Here is a 24,539-nt window from a genome sequence, read left to right on the forward strand (position 1 = left end):
ACCCATCTAGATTTTTTTACCCCTCAATTTCATGGATCTTTACCCTCTTTCACTTTTATCTTTCCGGTGCAGAAAGCACCTCACTAGTTTTTATTTTGGTTCCTCTTTTCTTAGAACTTTGACATGTTTCATTTGTTATGAGTGATAGGCAGAATTGCGAGGGAAGCATAGGGGGAAGTTTGTTTGACAACGAAAATTCTTGTTGGTTTCCTTGTAGTTGCCTAGGCAACACAGACAGCAGCATCTGGGAGAGTCGAGTTGGGTGTTGGAGAATGCAAATGGGGTGCTGGGGTCACGATGAACTTTCAGTCTGAGGATGCCGATTGCCAAATTCCAGTTGGGAAAGATTTTTCTGTAGCATTCATTTTCAAAATTGTGGTGATACTAAATAAAGTTTTGCAAAAACAAATTTTAGGAGACATATTATGTTAGTGGAACAGGGTTATGAATTTTAGGAAGAAAACTGATTCTTACATTTTTGCAGCATCAAGTGTCGTCATAAAATATGGACAGGATATGAGGGTGACTTCAACGTCAAGTTCAGAGAAGAGCCTTCTTTCTTTTAATAGTTTAATAAAAATCTAACTGACAAAGTAAAAAAGTGAAGGAGACATTAACCAACGTCTGTGGTCAATTACGACATACCAGTCAACAGTTACATTTCCAATGCGATTTAAAGGCCAAACAGACTTCAGAGTGTCATTTTCATTCATTTTTTAAGTTGGCAGTATTCTAGTACTGAAACTGATTTTCCTGCTGTAATCATTTATCATCTTTGTGCTGGCCGTCACTTCCTAAGGCTTGGTTCACACTGGATGCCCTGCGAGTGTCACGGCAGTGTTGTGGTTGTGTTTCAACGTTAACAAATGAGAACGTTTGCAACAAACGGACGTGAGACAGACAGAGAGATCTGATATAGACATTATCACCAGCATGATTACATTAAACTGAAGCCTCTCACTGCAGTTTTAGTGTAGAGACTGAATTTGAAAACATTAAAAACATAAAATATTCTATTTTTTTTTTAAACAATTTTACAACCTTGTACGAGTAAACAAAAAACATGTGAGGTTTTCTGTCAGAGATAAAGTCATAATCATTTTGGTGGTGTGGGGAGAAGAACACATGAACAAATGTGAGCTAGACGCAGCACAACTGCGACGCGCATCCAGAGTGAACCAGGCCTAAAGCTATTTCTGTTATAGAAAGACTGCACAGTTCAATCATGAAGTTAATAATCATGGAGAGTGATTGGCAGCAAAACAACTGACATCTCTTGACCAGAGGGCAGTTGCGGTGCTAGAGGTGCCACGGACAAACTGTAGGAAAAGATGCAAAAGTAACACTTACTTAATGTGGGGAACCTATGTGAGCCTAACGAGCACCATTAATGCCCTTGAGAGAGCATCTGATAAAACTGTGTCGAAGAGTACATTCAGGTAACTCCCGCAGTGCATGATTTCAAATTAAAGCTGCCACAGATCAGGAGACAGTGATGAGATCAGCAACCGAGGTAACCACCACTCAGTTTAGTTCTCTGTTGACATTGGGGCATGAGATAGAGAAGGTCTGTGATTTATTGGAAACATGGAAGTGGGATGTGTCTCAGTCTGTGGTGGTGCGGCGGTACCAGAAACGGGCCCTGAAGTCGTCACTGCAGGTCATGAAGCCGGGATTGGTGGGTGAGTGGACGATGCAGCGCACAATGTTGTTGTGTCCCAGAGACAACAGGTTTTTCCTCTCGGCCGTGCGAGAGTCCCAGCAGCACAGGCTGATGGTGCGCTCATCTGGCAGAAGCACGTAGTCCTCCGTGTGGTTAAACACGCCCTGTGTGCGGTGCATCTGGCGACCACTCAAGCCTGCTCCTGGAACAGCAGACGGACAACACATGTTGAGAAACTGCACCTGGTCACCTTTCCAAAAACTCTCACTCCATTGTTAGAAATCCAAGTGTTCTCCTTGACTCATCAGACTGCCACCAACAGTCTTCTAAACACTCACCAAAGAAAATCACTCCCATACTGAAATGGTTGTCATCGACCACTAACAGAACCCACTTTAAAGTCAAATGGTTTGTTACCATAGTATTCAACCGTTTAACTAGGTCACTTTACACCTGTGTACCACCATATCAACAACAACATTAACCTCATGTTAGAGGAGACTATGAAGTTTGGTCGCTGCTTTCACGTTAGCTGTGCTCGGAGACCCCATCATATGTCAGCTAACGTATTTGTTGTGGGTGGAGCGGACCACCTCTCGAAGTGGTTTGGTAGATCGGATAACAATCCGTCCTCAGTGTGTCATTTGGTGTAAAGAAAATTGGCAATTTTTTTAATTTAAGGCCATATCACCCTGGCCTAAGATGAAAAGCGGTAAGAAGAAGCAGTCACTTGTACATTTTTAAGCAAACTGCTTTGAAAGTTTTAAGTTTGTCAACACGAGTAAGTGGGTTAGGTTTTATTTATATGGATTTAATGTGGATAAATTGTGTTTGATTGTTTTCCCTCCCAACTAATATTGAACGTGTTATTGATTATTTTGAGGTTTATGTCGCACTTTTTAAAGTGTAAACAGTTTGTATTGATTCAACCCTAACAGACTAGCCCACCTGATACAACATTGGTAAAAGACAAGTACGACAAAAAAAACGTGTTAACTAATCACAACCAAAATAGCTGCGGGTTCTAGAGGAAACGTGGACATTTAGTTCCACCACTATAACACAACTATGTCATATCATGATGACGGCAAGGCAGAAAAAGAACCGACAGGATATCACACAGACAGGGCTCATTTTGTATTGCCCTTGAAAATAAAACAAAACATTTAATGTGTTTTTTTGCGTATCTATATCTTGTTTTTAGTGTAATCCGTGTTGTTTTGGGTATGAAATTGGTGAGATTGGATTCATGATAATGTGATGAAAGTGTGAAAACTGCAAAAACATCTCTCCATTCACGCCTGGACAAACTAATAAGGAAGGCAGGCTCTGTTGTAGGCACAGAACTGGACAGTCTGACATCCATAGCTGAGCGACGCACATTACATTACATGCACACTCAACAGGCTCCTGTCCATCATAGACAATCCACACCATCCACTAGACAGGACCATACACAGACAGAGGAGCAGCTTCAGTGACAGACTGCTGTCAATGTCCTGCTCCACCCCCATGCCATCAGACTCTTCAACCTGCATCATACATGAAACATACACACACATGTACATGTGTATGCACACACTTACCTCTGCACTGTAATGACGCAACCTTCTGATTTATAAATCATTTATTTTCAATGTTTTTAAATTTTTTATATATATATTTTATATATATGTTTCATTTTATATTTAGACTGTACTTGCATGCCTCTTATGTTTCTATTTGGTAACATATTCTTGAATTTCTCTGTGAGATGAATAAAGTATCTATCTATCTATCTATCTATCTATATTAGCACATTCTAATGGAAACGAAACAATTTGAACTTGTTCTGTGCTGTATTTGAACATGTAAATGTTTCCCTTCTCGCTGGTTTGAAACAATAAGTGCTTCTTTGCTAGGAAGCTAGAGGGCGCTGCTTTCACAGTCACAGGTGGGATGTGCTCGCTGTGAATTGTCAGGTGCTTTTCCTGCTGTATTCTCACATAGACTCCCTCAAACATTATCCAATACTTTGACATAAAGGCTGACAGGAAAAGGTCTGGAGCAACTTCTGTGTTCTCACATCCAGAACCTTTTCAGACAACTTCAAAAGTGTGTGCCTTTGCAATTTGCTTGGTGCATTGGTTTAAATTGCAATTTCATTAGAAGAATGACAAAAATAATCTCGCAACAAGCTCATAAGCTTATTAATTATATAATATATTGGCTACGTGGATTATTTTAGTAGGAGCTGCTTGCTAGAGTAGCTTGGGTCTAAAGTGGTGTGAAGTCATCTCCATTCACCACCTACACTGGAGCCATGTAAATGTTTATCTCAAATCTCTTGCCATCTGTGGCTTGTTTTTGTCAGTGGGACTTTTCTGTTGTGTGACTCTGCTTGAGTTTGCTGCATGTGTCATGCTGATTACAGTTTGGTGTGGACAAATTCCCAGCATTTTATTCATCATAATTACTCCACAGATGATGACACAGTAGTTAACAGCAACAGGTCTCCCAACATACACTGCCTGGCCAAAAAAAAGTTGCCACCTTTTTACAGCAGCCGTTTATTGTTGGTAGTCTTGGCAGTTGGTCGGGTCTAGGGGGTTTAGTTTTTCTTTTTCCAAGTCCACGAGAAACTCAATAATGTCAGTTTGCACAATTTCAATGTGCAATTGCAGTACCATAACATCATGACTTTTAAAATCATGAGCAAATAATGCTGTACTTTATACGTTTAATATTTTATAATGTGTAATGTTGTGATTATGACCTGTAAAATGTCTAAGAACCTTGAAATATGTTCTATATATAAATCAAATGTATCTATTATCACTCATCACGATAATCATGAACGGTGTTAACTGAATCATGTGACACATGTCACTTTGAGCACTGTGCCCAAAATAGCATGTGAGATATAACAAATAGATATAGCATTAATAATTACATGATATAAATGGTTTGTTATGTTTGTTTCTGTATTATCTGTTCAGATTAGAGATGTTCCGATACCATTTTTTCCCTCCCGATACCGATTCCGATACTTGAACTGTGGGTATTGGCCGATACAGAGTACCGATACCAATACCAGTGAGTTATAAAAAAATATATATATCATACTACGCCAACATGACTGTGATATGATTATCATTGGTGGTAAGGTTTGGCTCAGGTTAAACCCTCTGTAAAACATGAACAAATAAAGCAAATGGACACCATTTATTTTTACCAGTAATATGTTATTTCGTTTTTCAGCTTGTACGTTTATTTTGACTCTGGTCCAAACACCGCAGCACTGGCAGAGCTTCATGTTTCCATGACGACTGACCGGTAAAAGGTCGCGCGTGACATAATTTTTACATGACTCCAGATTGTTAAAATGAGTCTCTGAAGTAACGCTAAACTTTAAAAACAGAGGCATACATACGCAGGACACAGGTACGCTGGTAAGTTGTAGCGCTGTTCTTTTCGTTTAATCAACGGGCCGCTCCAGTTTGACTGTAGGCGCGCTAACAGAGCTAGCGCAGCTAACAACGCTAACAGAGCTAACTGGTAAATACTGCCAACCCGCCGACATGATGAGCTAACGTTAGCTCCTTGTCTACAGGTTTCAGGTGATCAGTTCTTCTTCACACCTCTAAAACAGCACAGCGCAACTGTTTCAAGAGCGGTGAAGAAGAACCGTGTCAGAGCTAACGGAGCTCTAATAAATTACGTGGTATCGGATCGGTGCATGGCCTCCAGTACTCGCCGATACCGATGCCCACATTTTCGGCAGTATCGGAAGCATTTCCGATACTGGTATCGGAAGCATTTCCGATACTGGCATCGGAATCGGAATCGGAACAACTCTAGTTTAGATCAGTGCTAAAAAGGGATTTAGCCTTTTAAAACTTTTTGTGAAAGTACACTATAAACAACAGTCATCTTTACCTGTGTACTTGACCAGCGTCCGGCCTGTAGAGATCTCCCACAGCTTCACCACTGAGTCTTTGCCACTGGACATGATGTATTTGGAGTTCTTGGAGAAGATGGCAGAACAGACCTCAGCGCCGTCGTGCGCCTTGTCGAAGGTGGTCACACAGCGGTTGGAAACGCCATCCCACAACTTGATGCTGCCATCCTTGCTGCAGGTGACATAGCTGTTGGCTGAGTGGTTGTAGCTGACGCCACTAATGGTGTCTGTGTGCTGGTCCAGTGGGTTGCAGGACACAAAGCACTGGAAGGTGTTAACATCGTAGAGGCGGAGAGTGGGATGCTGTGTTCCAACCAGCAGAAAGTCACCTGATGGGTGGAAGGAGATTGAACGCAGCATTTCTGCTTCCTGTGGAGACAAAGATAAAAAGGTTAGACTGAATAAAGATGTGGTGATTGAGTCATGCAAAATTTAAATTCTGTCATGATAGAGTTCTACATTTGTAAAGCCACTGTCAATACAATGCATCATCTTGACCTTACATCTTTTTAATGAAATATTTATACTGGGATAGACAAAAAAAAATGTAATTGTGACCTGTATATGTTTAAATGCTCTTTTTGCTGATGGCTTTGAGTAATCAAACAGTTTGAGGGTGTAATCTCTTGAGCCAGAAGCTAGGATCTGTTCAGTCGGATGGAAGGCAAGACAAGTGACTTCGTCAACGTGGTCATAGAGTGTCCGAATCACGGGGTGATTCTCCATGTTTTGCTGAGCGGTCTCATTCATCATCACCTGACATACAGAGAAACAAAAGGAAAGAAAACATGAGTCAGAATAATCATAATATCCAGTCCGTCCACCAAGATTCTCAATGCCTCACCTCAATGGGCATGGCACTCTTGGCAAGCATGCGTTCAGTGTCTAGGATTTTTATGGAGGCATCAGCAGAGCCAGTGGCGATGAGCTGGCCATCGCGACTGTAGGTGGCAACGCGACACGGACCCTTATGAGACGTAACATAGCAGGTCTCATACTCTGATGCCTCTGGGGACATTGTCTGGACGTCAGCATCAAATTCCAAATCGATACCCACTCCAGGTGCCACTGTATCTGAACGCCCAATGGCATACTGAACTGCACTGTCATCATTCTCCATCCCTGAAAGAGATTGGAAAATGTATACACTTAGGGTCAATTAAATGAATAACACAACATGTTATTTTGACAATTTGCAAAAATGCATATTTTACGCAACTGTGAATGTGTGTAGTGTGTGGGGATAATGTAGCCTATGTAAAGTGCAGTATAGGACTGTACCGATTATTCAATTATTAATCAATTACTAAATTAATCGTGGTCATTAACCTGGTCAGAACAAGGGCCTCTCAGTGTGTGCATGGGTTTTCTGCGGGCTCGCAGATTTATACCCACAGTCCAACATACAATATGGCGATTAAGTAAATTGGACACCAAGTTGACCGTGAGAGTGGATGGTTGTTAGTCTCTATGTGGCCCTGTGATGGACTGGCGAACTGTCCAGGGTGTACCCCGCCTATCACCATATGTCAGCTGAGACTGGCACAGGATAAAGATAAAGCGGTAGAGGATTGGTAAACACTGATCAACAATTTCTGACATTTTACCGACCAAACAAGTACTCACCTATCTTTGCCAGCTGCATCAGCTGCTCAGAAGGAGACACTACGGTCGGTGGCTTGACCTCGTTGATGAGAGTGTTGGCGATGTTGGTGTATCCATCGTAGAGCAGTTGGCTGATGATGAGCCTGTACAGGTGCTGTCGGTCCTTCAGAGTCGGTTTGGGACGATACATGTTGTGGCAGTGTGACCAGAGGCACAGTGTCGACGCTGACAACTTAGCTGCAACAAAAGACAACAATGTATCTTATTAACTAAACAAACATCCTATTGTTCCATTTGCATTATTGTAGCAGTAACCAACTAATGCAGCAACGCTACTTAAACACACTCCCGTTAGCTAAGACTACATTGTTGTGTCCAGCTACAGTCAATGAATGGAACTTCATTAGCATGGCTGCTAATGCCGTTAGCTTCGTTGCTACAGCTCAGGCAGGGGGAACACAGCCGTAATGTGAGCGCAGGCGAGACCCTGGACTGACGGAGTCGACAAATGAAAGCAATGGCGGGAACATTATACTTTCTATATTCAATAAATACACACATATATCTACCCCTCTGCAAAGTTCCAATGGCGATAACGGACAAAACCAAAACGTGCGTTACGCTTTACGTAACTTGCGTCCTACGTCACAAACCTTCGAGGGAGGAAGTTGTCTCGCGTAAACCCAAGCCAAAGGGGCGGTGCTCTATCCAGTTCTTATAATACAGCCATGGTTTAAACAGATTTTTATTTTAATAAACGTTTGTTGGGACATCGATACTACGGGCTTAACGGACACCTAGAGACACTGGTCCATCTTCTCTGGTCGTGTGAACACACTTGTCACATGTATTTATCGATGATTACTTTGTACTTGGCTTAAAGAATGTTTTATTTGGCTTTACAAACTACAAAAAACATGAACATTTATTTTGTATGGGCGACCTCATTATGTTGTTAGCTAAATATTTACACAAATGTAAAGCAAGGGAAAACAAAACCCCAATGTGCCTTCAAAAACGAAATGCAATAATGTAAAAATACGTTATCAGTCTACTGCAATCAAAAAACTATTAACTGTGTTTAAAATGTAATATTTTTACTGAAAATTTTTAAGTTAAAAACCCCTGGCACTACTTATTTACTTCCTGTTTGTACACTGTCACGTCACCCCAAACATATATCCTGTACTTTTACAGTGTACTAATTTTACTTCAAATAAATAAAAATAACATTTATTCAGAAATTTTAACAGCGCATAAGAACATGCAAACAAAACTAACAGTTTAAAGAGCAAAATAAATGTTACAAATGAATGTAAAAAAAGTGTTACTAACAAGATTAACAGTCTTTATTTAATCTAATTATTACTTTTCACTGTTTTCTTTTGTTATTTTGTTAAGTGCCTTATTGTACTATTATTATTATGATTAGCACAAGACAACATAGCTATATGAGCAGAAACAATGTTTTCCTGAAACACTGACCCAAACCTTGATATCAGGTAAAACTATTTGTAGGGAAAAGTAATTTTAGTCCATCACACTAATGAAATTAAACAGCAGTGTCCACCCCTATATAAGGTGTAAACTCACATTTTGTAAGATTACTGCAATTTTGACTCAGGTGAAAAAGATAGCCTTTTATCCTGAGTATGGTGTTAAGGCATTTTTATATTTCATTAATGATTTCACTCTTATACTGCACAGGCTCAACATGCGGCATCTGCCTGCAGAGGGTGCACAAGTACAGCGTCTTCAAGACACTGGTGAAGAAAAGCCAAAAACTCCTGCACAGGTTCACATCTTTGTTTTTGTACCTGAAGCAGTTTTGGTTTACAGCATGCTGGCTACAAAGTGATACCAGCAGCGAAGGCTCTGTTCGAGGGTAAAACAAAGACATTTATAGTTTACTGTTTTACACTGACAGGTAAATGTTAGGAGGCAGGTTGTAGCTGATTGTAACTGGTGCTGAAGGCAAAAAGTGCAGTGTGAGACTGCTATTCTTCAATTTCTAAAAAGAAATCATGCATGAGAACATGTAAATGGATATAGACCTCCAGCAATAAAACACCCACACATGCAGTCTCCTACTTGGCTATCTATCACTTCCTGAAATGTGGCCAAAAAAGAAATTAGATGTAATACCATAAAGATAGAGGACTGGAGCTTAGCCTATTCGAGTGGTATATCTGTCCTTTCTTCATTGATTGCACAAAATCACAGTGAAGGACTAGTGAGGTAAGGTAAATATTTTAAATATATATGGATACATTCAATCCAGATCCATGAGTCAAATTAGCTTGCCCATGAAAACGTGGGTAACTTCTAAGTAGGTGACATTAGTTTTAATGAATTCATTTGTTTGTTTAGCATCATATTAACTCCTGTATTAGTCATCATTAGTGGTGTATTTGCCCATGTGTTTAATTAAGTTCAGCTATCCTCACATGGGTAAACCTCTAAACAACAGTACATCATTACGTTATGGACTACACACACACACACACACACACACACACTTAATTTATAAACATTTCATCTGACTCATTCTTTACAAACATGAATATGCCTGGAACTATTCTTCCACCCAGTAGGACTGTGAGCTATCTAAAGGCAGGAGAAAACATGCATGGTAGGAGGTGTCCTCGTTACCATGTCAACACAAACCATGCTCTCAGCAGACCAGCTTGCAGTTGCCTTGGAGACCAGCGAAAGTCTGTAGCAGTGGAATGATATGAAAAGTATTTGTTTTCCTTCAGTACATTTCATATGAGAATTTCAGGGCTGATCCCACACAATGACATATTGTTCAAAAAACCAGTGAGTGGTGAAAACATCGGTTACGTGAAGTGGTAATGAGAGTAGAACTCTCTTTAATGCCACCAAAGAGGTCGTTCATTTGTGAGACAAACAAACCAAATTATCCCACTATTGTTCACTTAAAGGTCCACTGTGTAGAATTTAGGGTAGGATCTATCAACAGCTCAATACACACACTGCTCAAAAAAATAAGGGAACACTTAATAATCACAGTTTATCATTTAATGGGTGATTTTGAATCCATCCCTTTCACTGCTGGATGTTAAACTATTTTGCTGTGAAAGAATCATACAATTTATATCAGTAAATATTTTCAGCTGGGATATTTAATTCATCAATTTTGCACATGTGATTTCAGTGTCCCCTCAATTTGTTTGACCAGTGTAATTATGATGTTTTCGTTGATTTAACCATCAGCTGAACATTAAATTACTGTTGAGACTTAGTCTTTATTAGCTTAGGAAGAACTGTGTATATTACAATGCAGTGGACCCTTTTCAAAGGAGTCTGCCATGTTAGACCACTATGATTGTTTGTATAAAGTCATGCAAACTGATACCTACACACTAATCCTGTGAATCCATGGTGTCATTTAAATACTTTCAGCACGTGAGACTGTGCGTCTGCCAGGGAGCTGTGGGTGACCTGTTCTGATCTTCTTGAGCTTTCGCCTACAGTATTTTGTTCTTGAGCTGTGTGCAGTTCCCAGGAAAATACAGAAAATGCATTTTCAATGTCTGTTAATAGAATATGTAACAAACACAAAACATTCTGTACCAGTAAAAGCACTGTAGCTTTTTTGGTTTCCTGAATCCTTGCATATTTTCCAACAAAACTTGTAATGTGAAATATTTGCAAGACCTTGGTTGCAGGGCTTCATACTGTATATATAGTCCAGGCAAGACACAGCTGATCAGCTAATCAAGTACAGGAGTACAGGAGTGGGATGCACAATATTGGAAGTTTTGTCGACATCTGATATGCATCTCATATATGTTATTCTGCAGATGTCATTTAAACTCCTCTGTAGTGAAATTAACATACTATTTTGCCTACTCATGCCACAGCAGATGGTTGGTGAGGGTGCCATTAGATCAAGTCGCTGGTCATATTGGGGTATCTTGACACATTCGCCGATGTTTGACAATATACATTAAAGCCAATATTACACCTCTGTCCTTCATGAGGGGAGTGATTCTTCACATACGACTCTCCCTGTGCTTTTTGCACTTTTGATGAGGATCGCTCCTATTGCTTAGTGTCCTCAACGTTAAATCTTTCAGCTAAATTGATTTGATAGTGGGACGAAGAGTTGTATTAAGTAAGAAGGAGATTAAGGAGAAAATCGATTTATTGGCCATGTACGTCTGACTCCGCCCAAATAGGTGGTGCTCTATCTCTCTATAAGCTAGTGTGTATTATATCAGTTTCCTGTTGACCTTTATGTCACAGAAAAACAAACAGTGAGATGGATGGTGCTGTGGTTCTAAAGGTTCTTCTCAGTACAGTGCTGCAGGTTATACGTTGTCTCCTTCTACTTCCGGGTCAAAGACCGGGGGAGGAAACTTTGGTGCATTTGTAGAACTCCAAGTCTCAGTCTCGGTGTATACATGCAGGAGTAACCAGACTATAAATCACATTTTCCAGATGAGTCCGACAAAGACTAGCTCAATTTTAGTCAGATCAACGTGTTTACATGACATTAAGAAAACCCAATTACTGTCTTAGTCCGACTAAAATTGGACTTTTAACATGCATGTAAGCATAGGCTCATTTTCCCTTTGATTTTCATTCAAAGACTACCAGCGTCGCCCCCTTGTAGCTATTCAGTATGTTCTCACTTCCTGATTGGCCTCACCTGGCAAAATGGACTACATCCATTTCTTTACGCATGGTCTATAATTAAACAAATTGTGAACACAAAGGATGAGATAATGTGATTTCCTAAAAAGCATAGTAAAAAGTGTGTTAGCATAAGCATGTGCAGTGAGTACTGATGCAAAGAATGAGCAGAATGATACATTGTGTGATGGGGTCTGTGGTTGGAGGTGGGAAATTCATTTCAGCCACTCACAGCTTATCCATTTGTTCTCTGCCTGAGAGAGTGAGAGTGCCACACATGCAGCCAGGCAGCCACATCAACATGAGCTTTGCTGTGGCCTTGTCTGTGTGGGTGTATGAAATACAGTGTGTAGGAGGAAGTAGGTAGGTGGGGGGAGTATTTAAGAGAGCCAGAAGTCAGGTACTGGCTCAAACTATTGATGGTACAAAGTCAGTTAATCAGCCAACGTGACTGATGAAGGTACGCCTGCCTCTGCAACTGCACTTCCTCTGCCATGGAACCACTTCTGCACAACACTCTTGTGTGTGTGTGTGTGTGTGTACCTCCAGTCATTTGAGGCCTTGTGCACTTCCACTACTGCTTTACTTCGTGAAATCAAATTTTTTTTTTTCTTTAGAAACTTGTCCTCCGGAAGTCTTTGACACCTCTAACCACCCCCACCCCACTGCCAGCCCTTCGCCTTCCTTCCCTCCCTCCCTCTCCTCTCTGCCTCACCACTTTCATAGTGCATCTTTTCTCTCATTTGCATTTTTTCCGCTTCGTTGTGACAGTTCATATCAAAGAGCCGCGTGAGAATATCACAATGTAGAAGACTTGCACGGCTGTGAAGAGTGGCTTTGAGGATGGGGTTGCCCATAGACCTAGACTCTCTGAAGTGGATAATTGTTACAGATTCAAGTGAAAAGCAAGACGGTAAGTGAATATTGTTTGGGTTTTTTTACAGGAAAGTTTCTGCTTTTCTAAACTGTTGTCCTTGACTTACAGTATGTTTTGTTATTCTTACACTGTTTGATAGGAACACAAATGTCCACTTTATAAAGTCAGAGCAAGTGCTAGAGATAAAACTGGACATTTATTAATTTATCATGGTCTTGAAAGAAATCTGAAAAATCTTAGACACATTCATTGTGATGCTTTTCATGTCCTCATAACAACCAGACACTGTGCTTTGCTTCAGTTTGACCTCTCTTAATAGTCAAACACTACAGCTGTACGTCCTGGAGTTGCAGCTCTGACCTCTTTATATGGAAGTAAGGAAGTGAAAGCATATTACAGTAACACAGTAAATCTGAATGTCAGAGTAAATAATATATAAATTAGTGCAGTCACAGTACTTCTCGTTTTTACGGAGAACTCACTTGTATATGAGGAGAGGCAAAGTTTCCTGGTTACAACAGCACCTCAAAAAGTGTCTAGCGTGGGCGTGCTCCTGCTGCACAGCTCACAAAGAGCAGCTATACACCATGCCATCTGTAATTCTGTGGGTGAATTATGCAAAATCATCATACATGTAGAGGCGACATTGCAGCAACAGGAAATCAAATTTGCTTGCCTTTATCTTTTCGTGAAGGTGGCTTTATGCTTTGATTTGGCACACACATGCAAATCTGTCATGAGACAAAGCTGCCACAGTGGAAATCGGGGGTGATGCCATCTAATTGGTGCAGATTGGTGACAGAAGCCAAAGCTAATGTGAGACACATTTTATTTAAAAAGATAAAGCCTCTGATATGAGCATCTGATCTCTCTACCTCTCCCCCCTACTGCCTTAAATCCCTTATCCCCATCATTCCCTGCTTCTCCACACATTTATGTCCATGTTTTTGTCTCATCTATCGCCACTCTCTGCATACACATACACAGTATGCCCTCAGAATTGTATTCCGACACCACCTGCTGTTGAAACTAAACAGTAGAGATTTTAATGTCTCCGTGTTTCTTTGGGCTTGTTAATCATGGGTATTATTACTCATCACAACATCAATCAGTTCTAGAAGTGTTTTTGTTTTGGTGCTGCTGAGTGGGAGACATCATGGAAAAATACAAGCCACAATCTAAATTGGATTAGTTGCCACATTTGGCATCTATCTGTCTACATTAAATGTACGGTTAGGCTAATTTCTCTCTCTTTCTCTGTTGTGGTTACAAAATATTCTCCATGGATTCTTAATTTACTCCTTTTAAATTGAGGCCTAGAATCTCAGACCTATCTAACAGTTTTGATCTAAAACAAAGCTGGGGTCTAATGAAAACTCCTATCTTACAGGTAATTAGAGACCTGGCCCTGGTACATCACGACAGCAGCAGTGTTACCATGGAGACTGGCAAGCTGGGTTGTGCTCCAGTGCACATCGGTTCTGTTGCAGCACAGACAGAGAGGAGGATGGACATCCAGGCACCACTGACGGCTGTTTACATCCACACAGTGCCTACTCTACCAACACAGCCTTACCCACAGCTTCCTGCAGCTGCACAGGAGCCGGCTACACTCCATCTGGCCCTGCCACTGACACTCCATATTGCCGGTGGGCTACAGTCTCCACCAGGACTGAATCTCACAGCTGCTCCTCCTACAGCCAAACCCAAATCGGCAGGAAAGCATGTGTGTCCTCACTGTGGACGGGACTGTATGAAGCCCAGTGTGTTAGAGAAGCATCTTCGCTGCCACACAGGGGAGCGGCCCTACCCCTGCACCACCTGTAGAGTTTCTTTTAAGACTCAAAGCAACCTTTACAAACATAAGCGGACTCAGGCTCATGCCCGGCTCTCGTCTGAGTCAGAGCAGAGCAGCCTGGGAAGCCTGGACAGCATATCCAGCTCCAGAGAGACTCAAATGTCCAGTTTATCTCTGGATGAGCACATCGAGGAGTCGGGCAGCATGAAGAAGGATGCCGCGCTCTCTGCTCCTGCTGAGATTATGTGTGCAGCCAGTGCTACCAAGGTCTACTCTGTAAAGACACAAGGATATGACTTGACGCCTGCAAATCACAAAACAGCTTCAAAAGAAAATGCAATGGCAAGAAAAGAAGAGAAACCGATGATGGACAATGAACAACCCTTGAATGTTTGTCGACATCTTCCCCTTCAGAGACAGAAGGCTACTCTGTTCTCCAAGCAGTGGGAGAGTTCTGTGTCCAGAGGAAAATCACAGAGCCATGAGAGCACTGACTCTGGCTTCAGTGAAAGCAGCGACCACTACTCAAGCCCAGGCAGTGTTCTTCCTGACCACAGTATGGATTCTCTCACTGAATCCAACAAAGAGCATCTTGAAGAAACCACAGACACTCACAGATCTTCAGAGCCAGGCCAAGGTGCACAGGAGCCCAGAGACACTGCGAGGGAACAGGAACAGAAGACACTGGAGGAGCGCATATCTAAGTTGATCTCTGAGAATACAGCTGTGGTGGAGGATAAACACCTGGAGAACGTAAGGCCACGGAAAACGGTACTTTCAAAGCAAGGTAGCATTGACCTCCCAATGCCATACACGTACAAGGACTCCTTTCACTTTGACATGAGGAACAGTAAGACTCCGAACGTGGGGTTGCAAAGAAACAGGATGCCTGGGTTTTACAGCTCTGTGCCCACTCAGCACTCAACCACCATAGAGCATGCCACGTTAACCCGCAGCAACTCTCTCCCCTTCAACGTTACCCTCCTGCAGCCTGAGAGGAGCAGCACAGCATCCTCTTTTCAAAGAGATTATCTAAATCTTGTTCGCAGGGGAAGCTCTGGCCAAATCAATCCTGTAGGTTTTGCGACGAAGCCTGTGAACCAACAGTCATCCACCCACCGCCCCCTGGTCAGACAGACAGCCGTAGACTGCAACCACGCAACAGACGGTCTCTTCATGAATTCATCTGTGGAGGAGGCAAGCACCAGCAGCCTAAGCTGTGATGGGGATGGCAGTGACATTTGTGGAGAGCCAAGCAACAGAAAGTTCCGGAGGAAGAAAGCACAGAAGTTTGCTTACGACAAGTGGTACATGTACGGGGGCGGGATATTTAAGAAGCTGTACGATACAGAGAAAGGTGTGGATAACAATGCTTTAAAAGGCAGGAAATGTACAAACCTAGAGCACGAAGGATCACAAAAAAGGTCTTCAGCAGCTTCTAAGGAGACAGTAACAACAGGCTCAACGATAAACATCACAAGCAGCAGGCCAACAGTTTGTCATCAAGGCTGTCCTCCTGCCAAGCAGTCAATAGTCTCTTCTGTGGATTTAAACGTAAGAACTAACCCACATTACTCATCATGCAGCTCTCTCAAGACTCCTATCCACAGAAATCTGTCATTGTCAGTTCTGCCATTATCTTCTGTTGGATCACTGGTTAGCCACACAACAGACAGTACATGCAGCATAAAGACAGGGGCATTGATTAATGACGAGAAATGTGCTGATGCCACCTCTCACCTATGTGAAGCCCATGTTCCCTCTGATAGGAAAAAGCAGAGAACTGATGACAAAATAGCCAGTCAGCTTGAGATGAAGACTGACTCAAACACACCGACTCATCTCCCTCAAGCTGTCATTGGCAGTGCACCTGAGCATGAAACAAACTTCAGGTATAGCAACCTCCAAAAAAATCAAAAACACACTCAGCTCAAAGCAGCTCTCTTCTCTTCATACACAATGAATGCAAATGCACTACCTCTTAGCACCCTGACATCCACTTCCATCCTCTCCACTGCCAAGACTAGTTTCTTACCCAAGTACCAGCTCAAGTTACCTTCTGCTGCTCAGCCGGATTCAAATACTTCACCACATGTTGTGGACAAACAGTCAGGAGCTGATGGCTGTACTTTCAACTCTTCTCTGTCAGCTCCAACTGAGCAAACCTGCCCCTCGGTCACAACTCCTGAAAAGACATCTTGTGATTCTGTCACTTCACAACTGATGCGAACTTGTGATTTAAAAAAGGCCAATGCTTTCTGTTCCACACAAGCTCAGCCTCTCTTGCCTTGCACAGCCGCAACGCTTTGTCAAGTGGAAACATCACAATTCGGTGACATTAGAACATCCAGTCCAACTGTGGTGCACAGGCAATTTGCAGGAAATCCAACAAACGCAGCCTGCCCACAGGACTTTCAAACAGAAGAGTGCAGCACTTTGTTACAGCCATCGAAATCCGCACCTGCGCAGTTACCCACACCTGTTGCACCTGTGGTTGGGAACTTCCCTGCTATATGCACCACAACCACAGCTAAAAATCAGACATGTGCTGCTGCAGGTGCAGCCTTCTCACAATTTCAACTTAACTCTAGTCCTCCTCTACAACACTCACAACTCTTGCCAGTGCCAGATCAGTTAAATCCTGAAAACAGAGCATACGCCAGGCAAAAGACCCCAAACGTACCATGTCATGTGGTACCATTCGACCAAGTGCAGCCAACGGCTCATAACGTGTTTCATGTTCACACAGCAGACCTCCAGATCTGCCTACAGATCATAACCGATGAGCAACTAGCTCTCATTGCACCGCAGATTGAGCGACAAGCAGAAAGCAGCCTCTCACAGAGACCTGACATAGAAGCTGCAGAAGGGACCCAGAATAAAACTCAAAGCTGTGGTACCGTGGGAAGTAGCAGTGAGATAAGGGAGCATCTAGCTGTCGGTGGACATCAAAAGGAATCGGACCAAAGTGAATCTTTACCCACACTTAATATGGAGAGGCCTGGCCTGTTTGGGAGGGCACAGCTAAACATCCAAATGACTGAGCACAGCAATTCCAATCAGGCTACAGTATCAGCTGCATCTAAGCCTCCTGAAACTCTAGGCTTGATGTTACAGTCACACAAATGTAGTAATTTAACCGAGACTCAGAGCTCTTTAAGGGATGTTGTGTCAACTGCTGCTCCGATTCTTCACAACACTGTACAGCCAGGAAGGGAACAACCTTCACAGGAGGAACATGGCCTTTCTCTGAACCACTGTGCTGACGAGCAACTATTGCTGGAAAGGAGAGTCAGTCACGGAGGATTGGTCGTGCAATCACTACCTAGCCAACACAAGCTGAACATGACCTGTCTTTCTCTGAGCTCAGTAAATCAGAATATCATGGGAAGGGAACCACAAAGCAAAGAAAGCCAACAAAAACTTGAAATTCAAGGAGCCTCGTGTAATGTTCGCATACCGGAATCTAAGGGAGAAGCCCTCCCTTCTCTGCAGATTGGTTTCAATAAGGCCGCTGATGTTGCATGTGCTGATGCGTCAGTTTGTCTTTTATCCATCAGCAAAGTCACGAGACAGTTAAACTCACCAGCATCCATCTGCTGCAGTAGTCCTCCAGAAACTACATTAAGTCAGAATCCATCCAAACATGAACCAAAACAATCTCTGGTCAACTCTGTCCTTTTACCACAAACAACCCTCCCTGATTCACAGGAAGTGATCAGCTCAGTCCACTCAGAACAACAAGAGGAGCAGTTTACCTCAGTGTCCTTGAACATTGAGGTGGAAAGACCCAAAGACACTCCATCTGTGCTCACAAGTATACAGAGTCCTGCTGCAGGTATATATGAAACGTGAATCATCCAGCAGTTGTGATGATCACTTCCATATGTTTCTGGACTGTATTTTCTTTTAGTTTTAGGATAGTGCAGATATGATCCTCTAAAATGCATGGAGTACAGCCAAGGCAGCCACAGGTTTTAAGTGTAGATCAGTGAAATGTTCTTGTGATTCAGTAACTCACTTGACTTCTGGAAAATAAGAACTGCACTTCTCAACCTCACGTTCACGGTGTATAGTTTCTGGTAATGTGGAGCCCTGAAGAAGTACCGTCATAGCCAAAGCTTAGTTTACAGTTTAGAGATAACAAGATAAACATCTGCCTCATGTAGTAACTCCTGCACACTGCAGTGAGCTTTCATTTACTGTGTTCAGTTTCAGTTTGTTTCAGAACAAACTTCTAGTTAAAAATACATTTCACCACAAGATGGCAGTAAATGATTACAGATTTGTACAGAACCGCCCAATCTCAACCAGAGTCCTACAGAATCAGCAAGGTAATCTTTGTGGACAAAAAAAAAAAATTAAATCAAAGTCTTATCTTCATGGGAAAATTTAATGAGCAGACCTCTGACATCCAATCCAACTTTATTTATAAAGCACTTTAAAAACAACAACAGCTGAAACAAAGTGCTGTATACCAGGGATACATAAAATATAGAAACATAAGACCTAAATTCAAACAATAACTACACAGGTAAAAGCAATAATCGTACAATAAAAACAATAATAATCAATAAATAAATCAACATCTCAAAAGCCATAGGGGAAATGTGGGTTTTAAGATATGTTTCATAAATAGACAGTGAAGGGGCCTGTGTAACATGCAAATGAAGATTGTTCCACATTCTAGGTGCAGCAAAAAAAAAGGTGACCTCAGAGCCAAGGTAGGAGTGTAAGGGTGAAGCAGTTCAGAGAGGTTAATCCGGGCATGACCATTTAAGGATTTAAAAACACCAAAAACAATAAAATCATTTTAAAATGCATGGGCAGGCAGTGGAGTGGGGCCAAAATGGGTGTTATGTGTCCTTTCTTACGTGCTCCAGTTAAAAGACGCACAGCAGCATTTTAAACAAGCTGGAGACAGTAGAGGGAAGACCGGCTGACTCCAAAATAAAGTGCATTGCAGTAATCCAGGCGAGACGTAATAAAGGCATGGATTACTGTCTCAAAGTGCTGAATTGAAAGGATAAATTCTACCTTTGCTAACTGTCTTAAATGGAAAAAGCGGGATCCAATTTAAAATCACTGTCCATCTTAAAACTTGTGACTGTAGGCTTAACATGTAATGCTTAAAGCATCCTTCTGCTTAAAGGGTTCATAAATCTGACTAACAGTGGAAGGAGATACCGTGTTTTTTAAGAATGTAACCAAAAAGGATTGAAGCAAATAAAGTGAAAAAAGCACAGGCCCTAAATTTGACATGTATGTTCCTTTATTATTTAATTACTTGATTGATTCATTAATGAATTAATTGATTGAAGTCATTAATGTGTTACTATGATTGTCCGTCCTTATTATGATGACATGTGAACTTACCCCAATTCTTTTTAAGTGTCATGTGATACCAATTACATCACCAAACAGCAGTTTACCCACTTTCTAATTTCACAGAGCTTAGGGTTACAGAGAATAACAGAGTTAAAAGGTCATCTTGGGCACTGAATGAACAACTGGGGGTGGGGGGGCTCTCTCCAGCCTTAGTTTTCAAACAAATTGACTGCTTTCCATTTGTTTGCCTTTCCCTAGGACTTACTGAGGGAGACTCCCTGTCAGAATGTAGAGCCCAGAAGGAGTTACAGACATGGGGCCCTGGGCAGTCAGACAGTGCAAACTGGAGGCCAAAGCCAAGCCAAGAAGCTGGAGAGAGAAATCATCAAAGAATAGATGGGCAGAGAAGTGGAGGAGCGATGTTAGAGGATAAGAATGGAGGAATGAAGACAGACCAGGTGCCAGGTCAGAAGAACATTATGGAGTTGAACTGCAAAAACACACTTTTATCTGACGTGACAAAGCCAGAGGTAAGACTGACATTTTTCTTAGTGTTTATTGTGTGTGGCCTCATGGCTATGGAGTGTGAAACATGGAGGATTAGAAGACACGAACTGATGTAAAGTTTCCCTTTTGAGTGACAGAAAAACATACGATTCACGAAATGTCCTGGTTACCTAGACAGTAATTGTCTTTTTTTTTTTTTTTTTCAAGTTGTAATATACTTTGGTTTAAATGCTCATAGACATGTGTCTCTCCCGCTCAATTCATGACATAACCCATTGTTAAATTCTATATGATCCATAAACCTTGAATAACATGTAGATACTTCACTGAGCACAGCTGTGAAGAGAGATATGTGTGCACCAGGCCTGCACATGTCTGCCACATTGCAGTAATCAAGTCAACTGTGTGGACATATTTTAAGATGTCAGAAGAAAAAAAAAATGTAATGCAGTTAGTAAAATAAATAAATAAATAAACAATAGATATAAAGAAGCAGAAGTAGAACATTTGATGCACATTTCTAGCTTAGTTTTATAAAAGAATGACTTTGGCTATAAATACATCTGTACAACATGAGTTACACGTTAGTTGTTCGCACGGATATTGGTATCAGCAGATAGTAAATGTTTTGATTTCAGTGCAGATATAGTGGTATCACATGTAACCTGCACCAGTGCTATGAAGTGTGTTTAGCTCCCTGTGTTCTCTGTGGGGTTGGTTACAAATGAAAATACAGACATTTTGCAGCCTATTGCTGAGAGTTAAACCACATGAAAGTACTGGTGTATACAACCAAGAGGACATGGAGGACAGATTGTGATCAGCTTTGAAGTTTAAATGCAGATGTGTTGTCAATGATTATACTAAAACTATGAGGGGGAAATAATATTCGCACACAAACCTGCGAGGCAGCAGTAACCATTACCATTAGTAAATAAGAAGCTTTCTTCTCCTTGGTACTCTTGTTTTTCAACCATAAAGCAAAGACAAGACCACTCCCAAAGTTAGCAATCACAAAAACACAGCATTATCGCTGCCTTCTATTAAAACTTCCATACTTTTGTTGAACAAGCATAGATGAGGTCGTCTCAGTCCTGATCCAGGGGACTCACTGCCCTGTTTTAGATGTTTCCCTACTCCAACACACCTGATTCAAATAAATGGGTCGTTATCAAGCTTCTGCAGTGCTTGCTGATGCAGAGGACCAGGATTGAGAAACACTGGTCTAAATATAGGATGAAATGAAATGATACAATGGATAAAAATAAAAAAAAGATTAAGACCAGGGCTGAATGGATTTCTGGCAAAAACATTAGATCACCATTAGCAAACACTGTTTGTTTTTGAGTGTGTATAAGTCCATGGTTGTCACAGCTGCTGCTAATCCATTAGGGAATAATTATAAGATGGACTCATTCGCACAGAACCTGTCAGTATGCTATGCTAATAGGTGGCTTTCATGATCAAGCTCCTTACTTTATGAGGTAACCTTTACTAAAACATGTTAATGGTATCCATAGAGTTGAGAGGTGGGTTTGGGAAGGTATGATAACACTCTAAATTGCCTCTAAATTGATTTATTCAAGACACGCTTGAGCATGACATACACATGTCGTTGTAAAACCAGCTTTCAATCACAGCATCCCTTTTTAAATGCAAGGTTATTGTTTGTTGTTGTTGTTATTTATTTGTGTTCATTGTGTATATGTTTTCATTCATTACTCACTAGAGACTTGTGAACTATGGAAGGAAGCCGATAAGAAGGTAGAGGTCAAAGTCTGTATTACTGTGATGCGTGAATTTAATATTCCTCCTTGTATTATTTTAATTAACAGGGAGAAGACACAGAGGTCAACGTGGATTCCTTTAAAGACCCCTGGCTATCTGAGCAGCATCTTTCCCAGACACACTCAGGAATGTCTGAGTATTATCCACTGAGCCCACAGCAAGCTCCAAGCACGTCAAATAACCTTAATGTACCTCCCAGTGGCAGTCAGACGAGCCACTTCAAGTCTCAACAGCCCCCACTGGAAATGAATATTTATTTCTCACAACACTGGGAAAATAAAATCCATATCCAAAGAACACAAAACACAATTGACTCAAGCCACTTTATCAAAACACACGCCCAATCAAAAGAAACAAACAATTCTTCTTCACTAGTGGAGTCGAGCCTTCTGCAAACAGATCTTCTACATGAGGACCAAACGCAGGACCAATCCTTTCAGCTGCGAGATACTGCAGGTAACAGCGGCACAGCAGCAAGCCATAGTGCAAATGTAACATTGGACAGTCACAAAAGCCCACGTCTCTCAGTAGATGAGAAAACACCACCCACCACACAGCACTGCCAAGTTTCTGATTCTCTTCAAGTCAGCAGATCCTCTGTTGGATGGACGGGAAACACCCAAGCATCAAACACCAATATGCTGAGTAATAAAAGTGGGGCCCCATCAAAGCCCTGTGCATACCCAGAACCTGAGCAACACACTGAAGATCAAGCACCAGATGAGTACACAACACACAGCAGTAACTCTGGGAGACATGACACTGCCAGCAAATACCAGTCTTTTTTCATGGCTAGTCAGCTCCATGCGTACCATCCAGCTGAGAGTCTGACCAGTGGAGTGCGGCCTGTCCAAAGCTGCCAGGACTACACAGAGGACAGCAGCAGCAGTGACGATGAAGGAAAGCTGATCATTGAGCTATAGGGGGAATGTGAACACACTCGCACACATTTGAAGTTGTATTTGGTGTAGATATGTATGTTTATTTTTTTCAGAGACAGGGGAAATATTATTGGCTGAGCTAACTCTGTGAATGTAAAGACCCATGTATTTTCACCTGTGATTCTAAATAAATAAATATATTCAAGTTTGGTAAATGATTTACACTCGCTGCTCTCTGCATAAGATATTATGTAATAAAGTGACCATGTAAGCCCATCTCTAGCTTCAAGGTTCGACATGTTGTGCATTCAGAGATGGGGTTCTTCCTGTTTTGTTTTTTGATTATCATTTTCATCATATTGTCATTTTCCTCTGGCATTAACAAGACATTGTTGCCCAGAGAACTGATGTTCACTGGATATTTCTCTCCTTTTCGGATCATGTCGTGGAAGATGATCAGATGGAAATCCTAGTAGATGATCAGTTTCTGAAAATTGCCTGAATGCATTGATTTGCTGCCATGTGATTGATTAGATATTTACATTAACAGGTGGGGCAGTTGATGACCCTATAGCGCTGACAATACGACACATCATCAGTTGTGCAGCTCATTTTTTATTGGGTGTTTCGGCCTTTTATCACAATACACCCTCATCTGAGGCTGGCCCACCGCAGGCTGATCAGACCTGGGTGTGCGTGTCACACTGGAGGCCCCATGTGGTCATTTGGCAGCCCAAACCAATAAAGTGGCCAGTGAGTGTACATAGATAACAGATGATGTAGCCAAGTAAAATAAAAGCCCCTGTTGTGCAAAGGTTTCTAAATCTGCACATGTTGTGTGACTCCATTTCTACTCACACATGCTTATGTGCCTGTGTCACTCGTGCTCTCTCACTAATTGCCACTCTGCAACACTCTTACCTTCCCTGTTCACACCTGTGTGTGTGTGAGTCACGCTCGCATGCTGCACGATACCCATTAAGTAGATTTCTGCTCACACCAAGGCACTGGCTGAAGAGGAATGACCCCTTTCTCAGTCTGGGTTTTGTGATGAGTCAGCAACTATGATTAGACATGAATCTCTCCGGAATAGGAAATGGGCGGATCTGAACAATTTGGTACTTAAATCCACAGCTATGGCTCACCCTGTCTTCAATCCTCAGCCCATTAGTGGTGATAAAACCTTTTGGACTGACAGGTGTATGTGTGCAGTATAGTGATGTATAAGGTTTATGTGCAGTGAATCTGTTCAGGCCTGTTGACAGATGTGTTTACAGCGCTGTTAACCAAGGGCACACAAATGTGCAGCTGTTTACGACTACAGTACTTTGTATTGTTATTGTTGTATCTATTTATATTAACTATATATAGTTTTTTTTTGTTGTTTAATGGCCTACAGGGGTGGAAGAGGCTTTGGTTACACATCACAGCAGCACCTAATTAAAAACAGTTTATATTTGACTTGCTTAGCAGCTGGTTTGTTCCATTTA

General features: G+C 41.7%; 2 protein-coding genes across 3 annotated transcripts; one reads left to right on the forward strand and one right to left on the reverse strand.

Annotated features, from left to right (window-relative positions):
- Window positions 1-534: 534 nt before the first annotated feature.
- On the reverse strand, window positions 535-7,869 carry cstf1 (cleavage stimulation factor, 3' pre-RNA, subunit 1). Of its 2 annotated transcripts, none has more exons than XM_058632795.1 (6): window positions 7,768-7,869; window positions 7,230-7,445; window positions 6,448-6,725; window positions 6,162-6,359; window positions 5,582-5,972; window positions 535-1,865 (listed from the first exon to the last, which is right to left on the reverse strand). In XM_058632795.1, the coding sequence occupies exons 2-6, from the start codon at window positions 7,396-7,398 to the stop codon at window positions 1,606-1,608; spliced, it is 1,296 nt and encodes a 431-aa protein (XP_058488778.1). In that variant the 5' UTR covers window positions 7,399-7,445; window positions 7,768-7,869; the 3' UTR covers window positions 535-1,605. The 2 variants fall into 2 exon arrangements, with proteins under 2 accessions (XP_058488778.1, XP_058488780.1); XM_058632797.1 differs by having other exon boundaries at window positions 7,778-7,867.
- A 4,637-nt stretch (window positions 7,870-12,506) lies between these two features.
- znf831 (zinc finger protein 831) lies at window positions 12,507-24,326 on the forward strand. The gene is made up of 4 exons (XM_058630624.1): window positions 12,507-12,783; window positions 14,138-18,383; window positions 20,132-20,403; window positions 22,216-24,326. Exons 2-4 carry the CDS (start codon window positions 14,186-14,188, stop codon window positions 23,089-23,091), a joined length of 5,346 nt encoding a protein of 1,781 aa, XP_058486607.1. The 5' UTR covers window positions 12,507-12,783; window positions 14,138-14,185; the 3' UTR covers window positions 23,092-24,326.
- Window positions 24,327-24,539: the final 213 nt, after the last annotated feature.

Source organism: Solea solea, chromosome 6 (genome assembly GCF_958295425.1).
Source record: "Solea solea chromosome 6, fSolSol10.1, whole genome shotgun sequence".
In the NCBI taxonomy this organism is placed as follows: domain Eukaryota; kingdom Metazoa; phylum Chordata; class Actinopteri; order Pleuronectiformes; family Soleidae; genus Solea; species Solea solea.